We start from the raw sequence: 18,682 nt of genomic DNA, 5'->3' as shown, positions 1-18,682 counted from the left end.
CTTCTGCTCTACATGGTAAAGCTAGCTGGGGCTGTGACATTGAAGATGGCCTCTCATCCTCCAGGATCTCTGCACTTGAACCTCAGTATTCAGTAATCTAGGCTGAACCTCTTGACAACATGGAAGCTGGTTTTCAGGAAGGAGCTTTCCAAGAGGACAAGCACTTATCAAGCCTCTGCTTATATCTTGCTTTCTAATGTACAAAAAAAGTCACACGGCCAACTCCAGAGTCAGTGTGAGAGGGGACTAAACAAGGGTATGGATACAAAGACATCATTCATTGGGGCCCACCAATGTGACAGTCTGCCACACGGAGTCACAGGCCTTCTGAAACTAAATGCTTAGAATTCTGGCCTTTTAGACTACACAAGAGCTGAGGCATGGAATCTTCCTGCCTGATTTTGTTACTTCTATGTTGGACATATCCCTGCTTGAGAATCTTCTATAACTCTTCCTTTACCTTCTCAGAGCCCTTTTTTTTACATCCTCACTTCTGTTTCGTTCTGAGAGGTCTTCTGCCCCAGTGTGTTCTCTATAAACTGCTGTTTTTTCAATGTTTAGATTTAGTGGCAATTTTACAGCTATTTTGCCCTCTTCGTGTTCCTTCCTAAAGATATGGTCAATATAGAAGGACACACTATATCTCTTTCCCCCTTTTTCCTAAGGGTTTATTATTTCCTTCAAATTTTGACCCAGATTACAAAGTTACCCTTCATTCACTCAGTATTAATCGAGTACCTACTATATTGTCTTGTCTGGGTAGCAAGGTATATTAGCCTTTGTTTTCATGGAGCTTATGTGACAGTGTGGGGAGTTAGACAATAAGAAAGTAAGCAACAACAAGAAAAAGCTAGCAATGAGTGCTGGGGAGAAAATAAGACAGGATAAAGTGATAGAGTGTGAGTGGGGTGGAATGGGGAGTTGGGCAGGTAAGGCCTTTCTTAGGACAGACATGTGAGCTGAGACTGGAATGATAGGAAGAAGCCATCCATCCTGACAGAAAGGGTGACCAATAATGCCAGTTTGCTTGGGACTGAGGGATTTCTCCAGACATGGGACTTTTAGTGTTAAACCCAAGACAGTCCAGGGCAAACTGCAATGGATGGGTAGTCCAAGAAGAGGGAACAACAAGTAAACAGGGCCTAGAATTAGGAGGAAGCTTGGCATTTGGAGGAGTGACAGAAGGCCATTGTGGCTGAAAACAGTGAGCAAGGCTTGAGTTGAGACAGACATGGCTGAGGAGGTCAGCAGGTGGTGGCCCTTGTTGGGTCTTATCAGAAGATTGGATTTTATGAGAAGTGTGTTGGGAAGCCACTGCAGGGTTTCAAACAGGGAAGGACATTGTTTTATGTACATTTTAAATGATCATTGACTAGTGTGTAGAGAGTAAACCAGACAGGTAGAAGTTGGGGTGCTGGTCTGGTCATCAGCTTGAGATGATGGTGGCTTGAACCAGGGTGATCACCAGTAGGGAAGCCAATTGTCACTACCAAATCTTCTGCTTCTCACTCCTTCTTACTTCTTCCTTCCTTTCTAAATCAGTAGCTCTTCACCCCTGAAGAGCATCTTCGCTGAAGGAGAGATTCCCAGCAGATTTACCAACTTATGCACCAAAACTCAGTACTACTTGCTTCTCACAGGTGCTTAGTTTTTCTTTTCAGTAATTCCAAAGTACTTGAACAAATAATAGAGTTTGGGTTTTTTTTTAAGTTATCTATTGATTTTCTCATAGAGCCAGATTGGGTTATGCTTTTGAGTGCCAAGCTTAAAGTGATTGATTTTTAATCTTGGATGCCTTTGAAGGGTTATATTTAGAGTTGTGTGACATAAATAGAGCTAAAGGTCAGTCTAGCAGGATGGTGGGGGTAAAACAATGGATGTGGTACAATGTGGATGTGTTAAATTTTAGGCAATAGGAGGCTATTTGAATAGAAATGTTGGTGGGGAGGGTGGGGGACAGTTAGAAAAGTGAGACTAGATCTTAGTAGCAAGGGTGGGTCTGCAGATAGAAAAGTTGGAGTTGCCCACATTTCTATATAGATAGGGGTGGGAGTTGGATTTGGGGGAGGGTATTGATTTGTTTATTCTGCAAGGCATCAAGTATTTATTGAATGCCTCTTCAGTGCTGGGACTGTGTGGTGAACAAGGCAGGCAGGATCCCTGCTCTCAGGGAGCTGTCATTCATTTGGGGTCAGTAGAAGGGCAAACAGTAAGTGAATTAATGAGTAAGATAATTTCAGAGAGTGGTAAGTGCTGTGCAGATAATGAAACAGCGTGAAGTGCTCTGGCTTGGGGGAACTGGGGAAGATTCTTTTTGATGTTGCTAATCGGGGTGACATTCTAGCTGAGACATGAATGATGGGAAAGAGCCAGCCACAGAAAGATCTAGGGGCAGAGTGTTTCAGGCAGAGGTCTTGGATGCCAGAGGCTGATCTTGGGTAAGCTTGCACTTAAGCAAGTGGAGATGTGGAATCAGTGAAGAAGAGAGAGCAGGGGGTGGGGGAGAGCAGGGCAGGGCCTGTGTTGGCTTGACTCACAAACACAGTGAGTACCTTATGCATAGGTAAATGTTCATGGTCAAAAGAAACAAACCAGGATTTTGTTCTACCACCAAGACTGAGGAAGGAGAATTCCAAGAAGGCTGGCATCCATGGCACAACCTGCAAGGAAGTCAAGGAAAAGGTAGATGGTTTTGGTTTTAGGTGACTGCTGGACCATCAAGAATGTCAGAGACCAAACTTCAAGGAGTTAGGAAGCAGGGGCTGAGGAAATAGAGATGGCATCTTTGGGTACTTTAGGAAATTTTTTCCCTTATCATTTGTGAATTGTCATAAAGGACTCCCCTACTATGTACAGCCACCTTTGAGAATCTTTCCTCCTGTGCTCTTGAATTTGCTTGCTTTCTCTTACCTCCTCTGTTACCAACCCTTCCCTTTGGACTCCTTCTTTGCCTTCTGTTTGCTTCTAAGGACTTGCCACTTTGCACTCCTATTCCCTCTTTTCTTCATACCCCGCAGCTGCAGGCCAGTCCTGCCTTCTTTTGCTGGTGGAACCAGTTTCTGAGTCTCCAGCCAGACCCAGGAGCCTGGATCTTGAAGAGGGCAGTGGCATGCAGAAGCTGCATGAAATGTATTTGAGACATTTGATGATGAATGGAAGTGGGGAAAATAGATGATATTTTAGTGGGCCACCAAGGTTTTGTTTAAAATCTCAAAGACCTGTGACGTTGAAAACAAACAGAAGGAAGTCAATAGAGAGGGAGACACTGATGATGAAGGGGGAGAGAGGAGTACAGAATTTGAGGCAGAAGTGGAAAGGTTAACATTAAATAATCTGAGGCGAAATGTTTCTTCCTCTGAATTCAGAGGAAAGGAAGAATGAATGAGGCTGGGTTCAAAGATTCTTGAGTTGGCGACTGGCCCATGGTTCACTTGGGAGAGTGTGGTGCTGACCACACCAAGTCAAGGGTTAAAATCCCCTTACCGGTCTACTTTAAAACAAAACAACAACAACAAAAAAACCCACAAATATTCTTTAGTTGGAAGAGAGATGAGTGGGAGAAGCTTATGGTAAGTTGTCTGGATCTTTTTAGCAATAGAGAAATCAAGGAGGGAAAAAAAAGAAAAGAAAGCCAGGTGGTCTGCTGAAAGTCAAACTCCAAATTGGTGAAGGAATTTTGGGATCACCACTCCAGAGATTTTGCTGCAGAATAATCAAGTGATGAATGAAAGAACTGCCGGGCACCAGCAAAGATCCAGTTGAAGTTGGCGTGTATTTTTAACAGTCTGCCTTTCTCTGGGATTGCTCTGCCAGTATCCAAGCAGCTGGTGCTAATCTTAACTACTGTTAATATAGAGTTTGGATTTTAGCCACTAATTATATTTCAAGAAGACATTATCCTTATCTTTTATAGTAAATCAAAGACTGATTGATTTGTTTTCATCTCATCTTACTTGTACCTGTCAGAGGCTTGTAATTAGTGCTCTGCCTGTGGAATTCAGTATTAAGGAATTTTAATCAACAGCTTTTCCTAGAACCTATTAAACTTGGCTCATTACATTTAGAATCTGGGCTACTATGAAAAACGAAAGCTGTCAAACTTAGCATAGCCTTTCTTTTGTTCACAGTAGTTTCTATGGAGCACTTGAGTTTTGAGGTATACGTCTACTCAGGTGCAGTTTTTAAAATGTTTTGAACAACTAGGTCATAATAATGTCATTCTCAAGTAGAAATTTGTTAACTAAATGGAAATAGATATCATTTCAGGACCTCTTTTTCTTTAAATATTAGGTTGAAAATGGAGTATTTGTAGCCAACCCACTCCAGGAACGCACAATTCTAATGAGAAAAGAGGGTGAGTCTGCAAAAAGCATTAATGAGATGCTTCTGAGTAGACTTTCTCGGTATAGAGCCTCCCCTTCGGCAACACTCGCTGCCCTAACTGGCTCCACCATCTCCAACACGCTGAAGGAAGATCAAGCAGGTATGTTTTTCTGTGCTTACCAGTTCTGTTTCTTTGGGTAGCTGTCCTCAGATAGCTCCATTTTGCAACTTTTTATTGAGCACTTACTCAGTGCCATACATAGTGCTTTACTTTCCATGGTTCCTTCACCTTATTTGATCTTCCAATCACTATCCAGTTTTTTATTCCAAACTAAATATGTATTGTTGGCTAGGGACATGAATTCACATGAATCTGTAATGAATCCAAACAGCTCTGTCTTTAACTGTAAATACCTTATCATCATCACTGTTAGCTTAAAGTAATTGGCTTCATGTTTAGCATATGCTTCATGAATGTAAAAAGCTGATATTTAGCATCGTCTTCACTAAATACAATCTTGCCCAAGCAAGTAAGAAACAAAACTTCTATAATAGAGATTTTGTTCTTTAGAATTTATTATTTAGTTTTTATAACTTAATGTTTTAAAGTAGATAATACATTTACAGAGTTTGAAAGTCAAAACAATGTAAAAAGGTATATACAGAGAAGTCTTATTCCTCCCATGTTAGTGTATTCTGTGTTCTGCCCACACCCTGCTCCTTCTAGATAACTATATTTATTAGTTTTTATTTATCCTTCCAGGCTTTTTTATGCAAATACAAGACAAATTTATGTGTTCTTAATTTTTTGCCTTTTTAAAATAAAAGGTAGCATACTATATACACTGTTCTGCAGTTTTAAAGCAGGAGTTCTTAACGAGGATAAGCCTTTCAAGGCTTCATAAACATGTTCCCCCAAAGTTTTAAATCACATTTTATATGTATCCATCTGTATTAGTCTGTTTTTGTTGCTTATAACAAAATACCTGCAACTGGGTGATTTATAAAGAAAAAAAAAGTTTACTGCTTACAGTTTCTGAGGGTGGGAAGTCTGAAGTCCATCTGATGGTGGCAACAGTGACCCAGGGGTCTCACATTGCAAGATGGTGGAAGCAGAGCGAGCAGAGAGAGAGAGAGAGAGAGAGAGAGAGAGACTATCCTCTTCTTTTAAAGCCCTCAGAACACCCCTGACCACCATTTTTAATCCATTCACTACTGCGTGGTCCTACAATCCAATCACCCCTTCAGGGCTCCACCTTTCTTTCCTTTTATTTATTTATTTTTTAAAAAAAAGATACCGGTAAGGGAATCTTAACCCGTGGCGTTGGTGTTATTAGCACCATGCTCTCCCAAGTGAGCCACAGGCTGGCCTAGGGCTCCACCTTTCAATTACCATAATAGGAATTCCCACCCTCTTAACAGTCACAGTGGGGGCTAAGTTTCTAATATATAAAATTTAGGGAACACAATTCAAGCTTCAGGGAGTTTTGGGGGTGCATGATTCAATCCACTACACCATCATAACTTTCATCAGATTTTCAAAGTCATGTATGACCCAAAAAAGGTTAAGAGCCATTATACTAGAAGAGTTTACAGGTTACATACCAATTACGTGGATTAATAACAAACCATGAACTGCAGTAAAACATAAGTCTAGAAAAAGATGACATATATCGAAAAATGTATGTGAATTAACAAGCTTTTAATTAATTTAATGCAATTTTATGCTTTAATCCTTTTATAGTTTGAAATGCTAGGAAGAGAAAATATTTGTGGTTAATTCATTGTACTACCAAATTAAATATTTATCAGTTCATTTTAGAATTTAAGGATAGTATTTTATTTCCACAGGCCTCTATTGTATCAAATATAAGTGAGGAAATTAATGATAATTATTATAACTTGGGTAAGTGCATAATTTTAGTTATAGGAAATATTTTGTAGAGGACAGTTTTTTTTTAACTAAATAAACATTTTCACGGCAAGATGAAGTCTTGATCTGGGTATGTCCCTTGGGAGAAAATTCAATCTTACCCTGAACAATGGAAATACTAAAGGAATGTTGTTGGATAAGAAAATATATGCAATATCCAAAAAAGACCTCAGAAGTCAAGGGTATATTTAGAATTCTGAGGAAACTGGTATCTGTAGTCTAAGCATGTGATCTCATTATACTTCTCTGTATATTCTCTATATATTCATTTAACATGATGTTGCTACATTAAACATTCACAAGTTATAGACTAAGTGAACTTTTGAAAATTAATAGAACATTCAAAGAGTCCAGAAGTTTTTATTACATGATATACTAATAGCTATTATCATGCTAGTAAGAGTATGTCTATTAAAAACATCTTGGTGAAAATGTTATGTTCACAAAGTTGCTAATTTTCCAATCATTGCCCTTTTTGGGTTTCTTATCTACAGAAATTCATGCTCCTAAATTTATGTACTGAAAGAAGAATATACCTGTTGGGGGCTTGCAGTTTTAAAAAAATTGAGCTTTTTAGAAGCATAAGCATTCAAAACAAGTATTAGACACATTAGGTTTCACTTGCTCATTTTTTAAATCTAAACCACCTAAAAATGATTTTTTCATCTATCTAGGCTATGAATAATAAGTTATATTTTATAGCCTGCCAGCTTCCTAAGTAAAGCATTCTGATTGATTTTCTGTTGACATCATCAATCCTCACTAGGTTAGTATATAGCAAATCCTTAAATTCACTCCACATTTTAGATATGCCGGTAAGGAAGATTAAAGTACATGTCATACCTCTTAATTAGAAAAGATAATTGTTTTCTTAATGATAGTGTATGTCACTGAACCATATATATAATATAAATAAAATGGGTTATCATAAATCATGCAGGTATAAAATTATTTTGTGATACATATTTTAAAAGCTTTTACTGGGTTGAAATTTTTGGCTGATTTCATGTTCAAAGTTGTTTGTAATGAATGTAATATCACAAACCTGTCAAGAATTTGTTCTCTATAAAATGAAAAAAAAAAAAGATCTTGACTGGAGTATCAGTTTCCTAGGGGAAACACAAACAGTAGGATTCTTCTCTTATTTTGAGATTTAGTCCATTTGCGGATTCATTCTTTTGAGAGAATTATTAGAGACATGAGGGCATATTGAAGATTGAGAACACTTTTGAGACATGTTTAACCCATATAACAGGAGGCTTGGAGCCAGGCTATCGGGCCAGAAGATGATTATTTTTTCCTTAGCTATTACTTTTTCTTTTTTACAGCTTTTCTCTTACAGTGCATATGACCAAGATGACCCCTTTATCACTATTAAATATGAAGTGTGATACCTTATTGTGGTTCTGATTTGCATTTCCCTAGTGAACAGTGGTGCTAAACATCTTTTCATGTGCTTATTGGACATTTGTATGTCTTCTTTGGAGTAATATCTATTCAAATCCTTTGTCCATTTTTAAATTGGGTTGTCTTTTTATTAACCAATTAGTCTTATTTAAACTCTTTTTTAGTGTCCTTGGCATGGCTTTTTCACTCATTTAAAATTGACCCATTTGATTAAAGTAGGTCTTCATGGTGCCATTCTTTCATGAAGACGTAACTTACACAGTGATTCTATTTTAGCCCAACTAATCAGTCAATGCCTAAATTCCTTCTGTGTCCTGTTCCAACATTGGTCACTGTAGGGACTACTCAGTAAGTAGAAGAATTGGTGCTGCCTCTAGGAGCTCATGGTCTAGTTGGGAGGAATGATGGAGATGTGTTAGAAAACTAGAAGATGCTAGATGATGCTGCATCATTGCTGGAACTACATGGAGCAGATGTGCATGCTGCAGGATCTGAGAAAGCAACAATCATTGTGGAGTGGGGTAGAAAGGAGAGACTCCATGAGGTTTTGAGTTCAAGTTATGAAAAGTGGGTATTATTCACGTAAGTGGCCAAGTGGGGGAAAGGTGTATATATGGGAAACACAATGAAAAAGCGATTTGGGGAAGATCACTTTGTTGGTGTGGAGGATGAAACAGTAGAAAAAAAGAAAAGAAATAAAGATTATAGTTTAGGTTATAACTCTTAGTCAGGTGTGATGAGGATCTGGACTATTAGAGTGATCGGAATAAGAAAAAGAAACAAACTCAAGAGATACAGTGCTAGAATTTTGTTTGAAAGTGAAGAAAATAACATCAGTCATAGTGTCTAACACATACATGCTGATGTAGATCCTTGACATATTTTAACTCAGTTAATCTTCATAATAACTGTACAAGGTTAGGTACTTTTATTATTATCTTCACTTTACTCATGAGGAAACCAAGAGGTTCAATAACTTTCTCAGGGCCACCCAGAAGTGGTAGAGCTGGAGTTCAAATCTAGAAACCTAAAGACCATTCTCTTCGGTGCTCCAGTATCCTGGGTGAAGGGAAAAAGCCAAAGCATCTCCAAGTTTTAGAGCCAGTGCTTGGAAGCATAGCAACTGAGATGTGTTTGAGTGTACACCAACCTTTATTGAACACTGACTAAATGTAAAGTATTTCTTGTAAATGTTGGTACCTTGTGATGCTAATAATCATAACCCCTCTTACAATTACCCTTTTGATAATCTATATCAAAAAAAATCTTCGTGCAAAAGTTGCCATTTTGAAAACACTTTCAAAAATATGGTCCAATGTTAAATTTAAAAGGATTTTTTGGTGACTGTTTTTTTTGGGGGGTCTTACGAGTATATTCTCCAACTCCTCATAATCTATATCAAAAAAAATCTTCGTGCAAAAGTTGCCATTTTGAAAACACTTTCAAAAATAGGTCCAATGTTAAATTTAAAAGGATTTTTTGGTGACTGTTTTTTTTGTGTGGTCTTACGAGTATATTCTCCAACTCCTCGTTGTTTCTTCCAATAGACAACAACAACAAAAAAGGGTGTGATTTTTATAAAAGTCTTGTTAAGAGCCTAAAATTTAAACTTTGGAAAGTAGTCTTCAGGCTCATTCAGCTTAATGTTTGTTTCCCAAGTCCTAGCCTCTAGCCTGGTGTATAATATTTCGGATGGTCAGTTTACAAGTCGTGCGGATCTTATAGATGCTGCTGGAAGCTCACTGGGGCGTGGTGCTCTTGTACCAGGACTGGGTAAGAAATAAATGTACATATTTTCTTGGAAAATTCCAAAGTTTTAGCAATTTCTTGAAATTTCTTGAAAAATCTTGCCAATTTCCTGTGACATTTTAATTTCCTTGGAAAAAAAGACTTTTTAAAATAATACTCTTTAATTTGGGGAATCAATATGAGAAGCTGCCATATGTAATATTCCTCTGCATAAATTGCTATTGAAGATTCTGTCCATTAAGTTGTGTGATGATTCCTATAACAAATTCTCAGAGTTCATTGCATAAAAAGATTTATTTCTCATGAATTATCATGCTTGTTATTATTAGAAAATGAACATTATGTAATATATTGAATTTTTCTCTTTACTCTGGCTGCTAGGAAGCTCATATCTAAGTTTCGGACTCAGTTACTAGGGCTTTTTTGTGTGTTAATGTTAATTAGTCCTATTAGACCTGGGTTTTTAATATAAGCCACTTCAATCCTTTTTGGAAGTAGGTCACATATAAGTCAGTGACTAAAAACTATTCTGTGAGACTTACTCCTTCTCACACAGGAGTTAAGCAAAATTAAAAATTAAATCCTGACTGTCCAAGTAAATCTGTGGGAGTAGGGATGTGGATTGTCAGCATTAGAGGGAATCCTTGCCCTTCCCTTCTTTAGCAGTGCTTGGGAGAAATATGCATACAAGCAGATGGCAATACGACAGTTGAATAAAATATGTTCTTTTCTCAGGTGCCTGTTACGATACAGTGAACAACATGCTGTGGACATGCTCAAATGACTATATTGATCAGTGGTGTAATCCCGGGAATCAAGCCTTCCACTATGTCTGCCAGAGACTTGGAGTCAGCCACATCATCACTGAGCCCAAAGGTGAGGTGCAGTCACAGTCTTGCAAGAAGAGATTTCCCTGCCTGAGATACAAGGGAATGCAGCTGCCTTAGTAGGTGGGAACATTGACCAACAACAAAATGTATCAACAGCCTTCTCACTTTGAACTTAGAAACCTAAAATGTTTTATCTGTAATCCTGAAAAATGGTTTATGATTAAATAAATAAGTATGTAAGTAAATAGAGCTTTTGAGGTGGTCCATAGACTTTTTTAAAGAAAAATGGTTATGTTCTTCCTGAATTTGTCAGAACTTGGGTGCAAAATTGATTATTTGTATTTGGCATGGGATTATATGCTGTTATGTTTTATGTTGATAATGACTTATTTATATGCAAATTTATAATTAGAATTATCCATGAAGTACCTTTATATTTCTTAACATTAATATTAACGTTCTTAATAGTAAGTTAATATTAACTTAAAATCATATGGCTTTAAAATCAACTATATTGGTATGGAGGAACAAATAGCTCAGAAAGTCCTCTCCCCATAAAGCAATGCTAAAACAGACAAAATTATCGAAAACAACTATTTCTAGGCTCTGGAAATTGGCTAAAGGCACACACCAAATTGAGAAGTGGTTATTCATAAAGCTTAGTCAGCACAGTCATTCTACTAGGGTGGGGCAGATTGTGAAAAACAGCAGCTTTGCTGCCAGGGGGGGTTGACTTGATCAGGAGCAGAGCATAGACAAACTTCATGCCCAGAAGCGCTGTCAGTAATAGTAGTAGTCTTGGTGGCAAACAAGTGGAGATGACCAGTGGCTCAGCTAGCCTGAGACTGTGATCCTGGTTAGGGCAAGCAATGGACGAGCAGACTAGCTAGAAATTGAATAGTGAGATCTAGGTAGTGAGAAAGCTAAAGGGGACCTTGACAAGCTCTCCACACCTCTACACAGAAGAGGCCTGAGAGGGCCCAAGCTGTTCACACATTTCTGGCGGAACATGAGCCTGTAAAGAACACATATGCAAAGATGTGAGAGTGCCTGTCAGAAAGTAAAAACCAGGGCAGAGTTTAAAATTGCCTGAACTTTGATGCACTCTCCACAACATACAGATCCATCTAGAGTGAAACTTACTGGCTCAAGGTGTTTGAACACAACCTCTGGCTAATCGCTGGTTGACAACCACTAAGGAATATAGACATGGTGACATGTAGGAAGCTAGACTGAAAAATAAAAACAAGAATAATAAAAATAAATCAAAGAAAACAACAAGGATATAAAAAACAAACTGAGCAGAGAAATCAGTAACCACACACTGCAGGGGAAACTCAGATCTTGGGCTTGGCAGATGGAGACTTTAAAGCAGCCATTACAAATATGTTCAAAGAACTAAAGGAAACCATGTTTAAAAAATCAAAGGAAAGTGTGATGACTGTGACTAAACAAATAGAGAAATTCAATAAATTATTTTTAAAAAATGGAAATTCTCAACTTGAAAAGCACAGTACTAAAAAGAAAAATTAATTAGTGTGGTTCAACAACAGATTTGAGATGGTGGGAGGAAGATTTAGCCAACTTGGGACATAGATAGATAGAGTTATCCCATCTGAAGAACAAAAAAAGATACTTTTGAGGAGTACTGGTCAGGTATTTTGTAGAATATTCTCAGTTTGGGTTCACCTGATGTTTTTGCAAGATTACTGAGGTTATGGATTTTGGTGAAGAATACTGCAGAGGTGATGTTCCCTTCACGGTACATCATATTACAGGGTACGTGATATCAGCATGACTTATTACTAGTGATGTTAAAATTAATCACTTGGTTTAAATGGTGTCTACTAGGTTTCTCCACTATAAGATTACTACTTTTCTCTTTCTATATTGTGTTTGTTACAAGCAAGTCATTAAGCCCAGACCATACTCAAAGGAAGGGGAATTAGGCTCCACCTCCTAGAAGGAAAAATGTCAGAGAATTTTTGGACATATGTTAATCACCACAGTTATTAATAAATTGGTGGGAGGAGAGAGATATTTTAAGGCTATTCAACTATTTATATTTTCTATTTCTTGAGTTAGATTTGGTAATTTGTGTCTTTCTAGAGATTTGTGTGTTTCATCTAAGATTTCTTATTTGTTGGCATAAAGTTGCTTATGATATCTGTAGGTTTAATAGTACTTTCTCTGCTTTCATTCCTGATTTTGGTATTTGTGTAAATTTAGTAAAAAAATTTTAATTGTGCACTTAAACTGGGTGAGTTTTATGATCTGTAAATTATATCTTTAAAAAGCTATTTAAAAAAGGGGGCCGGCCCGGTGGCGCACTGCTACAGTGCGCCGCTTGGGAGCACGGCGGCGCTCCCGCCGAGGGTTCGGATCCCACATACAGACCAGTTCCCGCTCACTGGCTGAGCAAGGTGCGGGTGCAACACTGAGGGTTGCGATCCCGTTGCCGGTCCCCGTCCGGTACGGGGGCGACACTGAGGGTTGCGATCCATTGCCGGGCACAAAAAAAGACAAAAAAAGGAAAAAAAAAAAAAAAGCTATTAAAAAATAGCAAAAAGAAGAACTAATGTCAATTATATGTTAGTAACTCCCAAGTTTCTTGCCTGAACTCCAGACCATGTGTTTACCTCTATCAAAAGACAAAAAAAGGAAAAAAAAAAAAAAAGCTATTAAAAAATAGCAAAAAGAAGAACTAAAGTCAATTATATGTTAGTAACTCCCAAGTTTCTTGCCTGAACTCCAGACCATGTGTTTACCTCTACTTGGTTATCTAATTTTCAACTTAATATGTCAGAAACAAACTCCCTATTTCTCTACCTCTCCAAGTCTGTATCTACTGAGTCTTCCACATTTCAGTATATGGATCCCCATTTTTTCATTAGATCAGACTGAAAAATTTGGGTTATCATTGACTCTCTCTCACACTGCACATCCAAATGGATATCAGTACATCCTGTTAGCTCCTACCTTCATTCCCAAATCCAACCATTTCCCAGCAACTGTGTTGCTGCAACTCTAGTCCAAGCTGTCATCATCTTCACCTGGATATCCCAGTAGCCTCCTCACTGGTCCTTCTTCGTCTACAGTTGTCCTCCTCTACCCCCTTAGGCTCATCTCCACCCAGCAGCCTAGGAAAGTCTTTCACAGTCATAGTAGCCAGCTCTGTCACTCCTCTGTCCTCTGTTCAGACATCTCCATCGGCTCCCCATCTAGCTCAGAATAAAAAAATCAAAGACCTCATTTATTTCAGTAGGTCCCAAAGCTAGCCTTTGAAAAGTCTTTGGTAAAAATGAATAATACTCACCCAAATTCTATTGTTTTAGGACAAAAGATCCATAAGGCACAGAAGAGAATGGACACATTCTGGTCATAGGATTAATATGCAATCAAAAAATTTTGTTTTGGCCAAGTCTACCTTCCATTCAGTTTTTCCTTGAGTCCTGTCCTCATAGTTCCCAGCGCCTACAATCCTTTTGTTACCCCACCCAGGCCCACTTTGCCAAGATAATCTACTTTCTCATTCCCTTTAGGCAGTTCATTTCAGCTGGGTTTAAGGAAACAAAGCAATCCTTTTGGTACTTTGCCTATTTAGATTATTTTTGCCTCCATTTCCTGAATGCCTGAAACCAATCATGAGGTATTTATTGTGTAAGAGGATGCTTGTCAACCCTTGCAGGTTTAAATGATGGATGTCTAGGCTATGATGACTAAATGAGATAAAAATGTTAAGGTACTGTGGAGGAGCTATTTGTGGGCAGGGGGATTCTACCCTAGAGTAGCCATAGAAGATGGAGACATTTTACTAGGATGAGTAACAGCATGGGCTGTCGGCTAAGTTGGCCTGAATTCAAATCCCAATTTTACCACTTCGTAGCTGTGTGACCTTGGGCAAGTTACTTAACTTCGCTGACTCTTGGTTTACTGCTTTACAAAACAGGGCTAAAGTAGTCTAAGTTTATAACCCTCTTGTAAGGTAATGCATATAAAGCATTTAGCTCATTGTCCAGCATTTAGAAAGGGCTCAATAAGTGGTAACTAAGTATGTGTGAAAAAAATTGAAATTCACAGGTATTTTCACCCCAGCGCTCTGTGGCAGGGAGAAGGGATCTCCAGCAGCAGTGGTAGAGATTGGAGCCAAAATATGCTCTCCTAGTGTGCATTTACCTTTTGTATGTCATGGGTCTGTTCCTTGGGGATCAGTTCTAGAGATGTCTTTCCTCACCGAGTTTCTTTTTCATCTTCTAGAAGAGGCTATAACCACAAATGAGGTTATAAACCAATTATTGCACCACGTTGGTGCGATGTGCATACACCAACTCAATCTTCTTGCTACCAACCCCAATCTTCCAATCACAAGTGTCTTGGGCAAGCAGCATCCAATTGAAGCACACCATCTTAGCAGTATTTGTGACATTATGGAGAAGGCCATGGTTAATGGAGATACCTGTATTATACGCTGCATCCTTGTTGTCTTTCAGGTAAATACACTGTTTTGAGATAAATAAGATGATAGAGAAAAAGAAACACAAACCTTGGCTTTAGCCAGTTAATTTCTACTGGAAGAAAAATTTAGTAACATTCCTGTTTTGCATCTTACCACCTTCTAATCCTGTAATTAGAATTATCATCATATTCATTGAACTGCAGCTAATGGAGTATTGCTATATGTAGCTCATTGTAATAAATATACATAAAATATTTACTATAATTATATCATTACATAGGAGAAGAGATTGTGGCTAAAAATCCACCTGGTTATCTATTTATAAGAATATCTACCATCTATTTTCTTCATAGGGATAATTTTATCCTCAGTAGAATTAGCATTTTTAGATATACTCCTTATGTTTCTTTAGGTGGTGTTTAAATTTTTCTTCAGCCCACAAACTGAAAGGAATCGAGACATCATTCGACGGTCAGGATTGCTTCTTTGGCAGTTGTTGATGGCACCAAAAGATCAAATTTGCCCTGAAATTCAGAAGGAGGTCTGCCTTGCTATCAGGTAAACAGCAAATAATCTTCTTAGTGCTCTCTGCAAAATGATTCTTCTGCAAGGCATTGTAATGTTCCCTGCAAGCTAGTAGCATAGATGTCTCTGATCCCATCTTACAGTCAGAACCTTATGTATTAGGGACAGTTTAATTGGAGAGGGGTTTGTGGCCTCACCCTCACAGGACCCAAGGCAACTGTGTACCTACATTTCCTCATCTTACCTTTTGGATCTTCAAAAAACCCTTTAAGTGGATATTTTGTTTGCAAGTAGATGTTCTTGTTTGGGAGGGGGTGTGGCAGGATGGTTAAGAAGCAGGCTTTGGCAACAGGTAGACCTGAGTCCTAGTCTTTGCTCTCCCACTCACTAGCTGTGACCTTGGTTTGAGGCTTCTGTTTACTCAGCTGATATAGGCATAAAAATAGCACCTACTTTAAAGATTTGTGTGATTTTAATAAGATAAAATCTAATGTAAAGGAAGTGCTCAATAATGTTAGTCTTTATTAATCTGCTTAAAACTTTGTTAGAAAAGAAGGCAGAATTTGTGGGCCATTTTCTATTTATTGTCATTTAATGTATCAATTTTATTGAGTTCGGTGAACTTTTATCCAGGAATATAGCCTTAATGTGACCAAGTATAATTTAGTGACCAAGAGTGAACTGAGTGGTTAGTCTGAAAGAATTGTATGATAGGAAACCACCAAAGTGCAATGATAAACAATAAGAGAGGAAGAATGAAACAAAAGATATATAAAACAACCAGAAAACTATCAACAAAATGACAGGAGTAAATCCTCACCTATCAATAAAACCTTCAATGTAAATGGACTAAATTCCCAGTTAAAGGATATAGACTGGCTGAATGGATAAAAAAACAAGGCCCGGGCCGGCCCGGTGGCACACTCGGTAGAGTGCGGCGCTTGGGAGTGCGGCGGCGCTCCCGCTGAGGGTTCGGATCCCATATAGAGACCGGTCCACTCACTGGTTGAGCGCGGTGTGGGCGCAACACCGAGGGTTGCGATCCCACTGCCGGTCGCGGTACGGGTGCGACACCGAGGGTTGCGATCCTGTTACGGGTCACGAAAAAAAAGACAAAAAGGATCGGTGTGGGCGCAACACCGAGGGTTGCGATCCCATTGCCGGTCGCGGTACGGGTGCGACACCGAGGGTTGCGATCCTGTTACGGGTCACGAAAAAAAAGACAAAAAGGGTATAATGTATGCTATACGAAGTTATTACGATCCTTTTTGGAAGTAGGTCACATATAAGTCAGTGACTAAAAACTATTCTGTGAGACTTACTCCTTCTCACACAGGAGTTAAGCAAAATTAAAAATTAAATCCTGACTGTCCAAGTAAATCTGTGGGAGTAGGGATGTGGATTGTCAGCATTAGAGGGAATCCTTGCCCTTCCCTTCTTTAGCAGTGCTTGGGAGAAATATGCATACAAGCAGATGGCAATACGACAGTTGAATAAAATATGTTCTTTTCTCAGGTGCCTGTTACGATACAGTGAACAACATGCTGTGGACATGCTCAAATGACTATATTGATCAGTGGTGTAATCCCGGGAATCAAGCCTTCCACTATGTCTGCCAGAGACTTGGAGTCAGCCACATCATCACTGAGCCCAAAGGTGAGGTGCAGTCACAGTCTTGCAAGAAGAGATTTCCCTGCCTGAGATACAAGGGAATGCAGCTGCCTTAGTAGGTGGGAACATTGACCAACAACAAAATGTATCAACAGCCTTCTCACTTTGAACTTAGAAACCTAAAATGTTTTATCTGTAATCCTGAAAAATGGTTTATGATTAAATAAATAAGTATGTAAGTAAATAGAGCTTTTGAGGTGGTCCATAGACTTTTTTAAAGAAAAATGGTTATGTTCTTCCTGAATTTGTCAGAACTTGGGTGCAAAATTGATTATTTGTATTTGGCATGGGATTATATGCTGTTATGTTTTATGTTGATAATGACTTATTTATATGCAAATTTATAATTAGAATTATCCATGAAGTACCTTTATATTTCTTAACATTAATATTAACGTTCTTAATAGTAAGTTAATATTAACTTAAAATCATATGGCTTTAAAATCAACTATATTGGTATGGAGGAACAAATAGCTCAGAAAGTCCTCTCCCCATAAAGCAATGCTAAAACAGACAAAATTATCGAAAACAACTATTTCTAGGCTCTGGAAATTGGCTAAAGGCACACACCAAATTGAGAAGTGGTTATTCATAAAGCTTAGTCAGCACAGTCATTCTACTAGGGTGGGGCAGATTGTGAAAAACAGCAGCTTTGCTGCCAGGGGGGGTTGACTTGATCAGGAGCAGAGCATAGACAAACTTCATGCCCAGAAGCGCTGTCAGTAATAGTAGTAGTCTTGGTGGCAAACAAGTGGAGATGACCAGTGGCTCAGCTAGCCTGAGACTGTGATCCTGGTTAGGGCAAGCAATGGACGAGCAGACTAGCTAGAAATTGAATAGTGAGATCTAGGTAGTGAGAAAGCTAAAGGGGACCTTGACAAGCTCTCCACACCTCTACACAGAAGAGGCCTGAGAGGGCCCAAGCTGTTCACACATTTCTGGCGGAACATGAGCCTGTAAAGAACACATACGCAAAGATGTGAGAGTGCCTGTCAGAAAGTAAAAACCAGGGCAGAGTTTAAAATTGCCTGAACTTTGATGCACTCTCCACAACATACAGATCCATCTAGAGTGAAACTTACTGGCTCAAGGTGTTTGAACACAACCTCTGGCTAATCGCTGGTTGACAACCACTAAGGAATATAGACATGGTGACATGTAGGAAGCTAGACTGAAAAATAAAAACAAGAATAATAAAAATAAATCAAAGAAAACAACAAGGATATAAAAAACAAACTGAGCAGAGAAATCAGTAACCACACACTGCAGGGGAAACTCAGATCTTGGGCTTGGCAGATGGAGACTTTAAAGCAGCCATTACAAATATGTTCAAAGAACTAAAGGAAACCATGTTTAAAAAATCAAAGGAAAGTGTGATGACTGTGACTAAACAAATAGAGAAATTCAATAAATTATTTTTAAAAAATGGAAATTCTCAACTTGAAAAGCACAGTACTAAAAAGAAAAATTAATTAGTGTGGTTCAACAACAGATTTGAGATGGTGGGAGGAAGATTTAGCCAACTTGGGACATAGATAGATAGAGTTATCCCATCTGAAGAACAAAAAAAGATACTTTTGAGGAGTACTGGTCAGGTATTTTGTAGAATATTCTCAGTTTGGGTTCACCTGATGTTTTTGCAAGATTACTGAGGTTATGGATTTTGGTGAAGAATACTGCAGAGGTGATGTTCCCTTCACGGTACATCATATTACAGGGTACGTGATATCAGCATGACTTATTACTAGTGATGTTAAAATTAATCACTTGGTTTAAATGGTGTCTACT

General features: G+C 38.5%; 1 protein-coding gene across 1 annotated transcript in view; it reads left to right on the top strand.

Annotated features, from left to right (window-relative positions):
* The window catches only part of LOC103603981, a 40,824-nt gene extending 25,564 nt beyond the window's left edge, over positions 1–15,260 (top strand). Inside the window, exons 8-12 of the mRNA XM_008588568.1 lie at positions 4,291–4,483; positions 9,293–9,436; positions 10,148–10,288; positions 14,500–14,732; positions 15,111–15,260. Coding sequence (XP_008586790.1) covers positions 4,291–4,483; positions 9,293–9,436; positions 10,148–10,288; positions 14,500–14,732; positions 15,111–15,260 — 861 coding nt within the window. The remainder of the gene's footprint in view (positions 1–4,290; positions 4,484–9,292; positions 9,437–10,147; positions 10,289–14,499; positions 14,733–15,110) is intronic.
* Positions 15,261–18,682: the final 3,422 nt, after the last annotated feature.

The sequence above is a fragment of the Galeopterus variegatus genome, unplaced genomic scaffold (assembly GCF_000696425.1).
Source record: "Galeopterus variegatus unplaced genomic scaffold, G_variegatus-3.0.2 Scaffold129, whole genome shotgun sequence".
In the NCBI taxonomy this organism is placed as follows: domain Eukaryota; kingdom Metazoa; phylum Chordata; class Mammalia; order Dermoptera; family Cynocephalidae; genus Galeopterus; species Galeopterus variegatus.
Note: the sequence above shows the minus strand (reverse complement) of the source record. Positions and strands in the feature narration are given on the sequence as shown.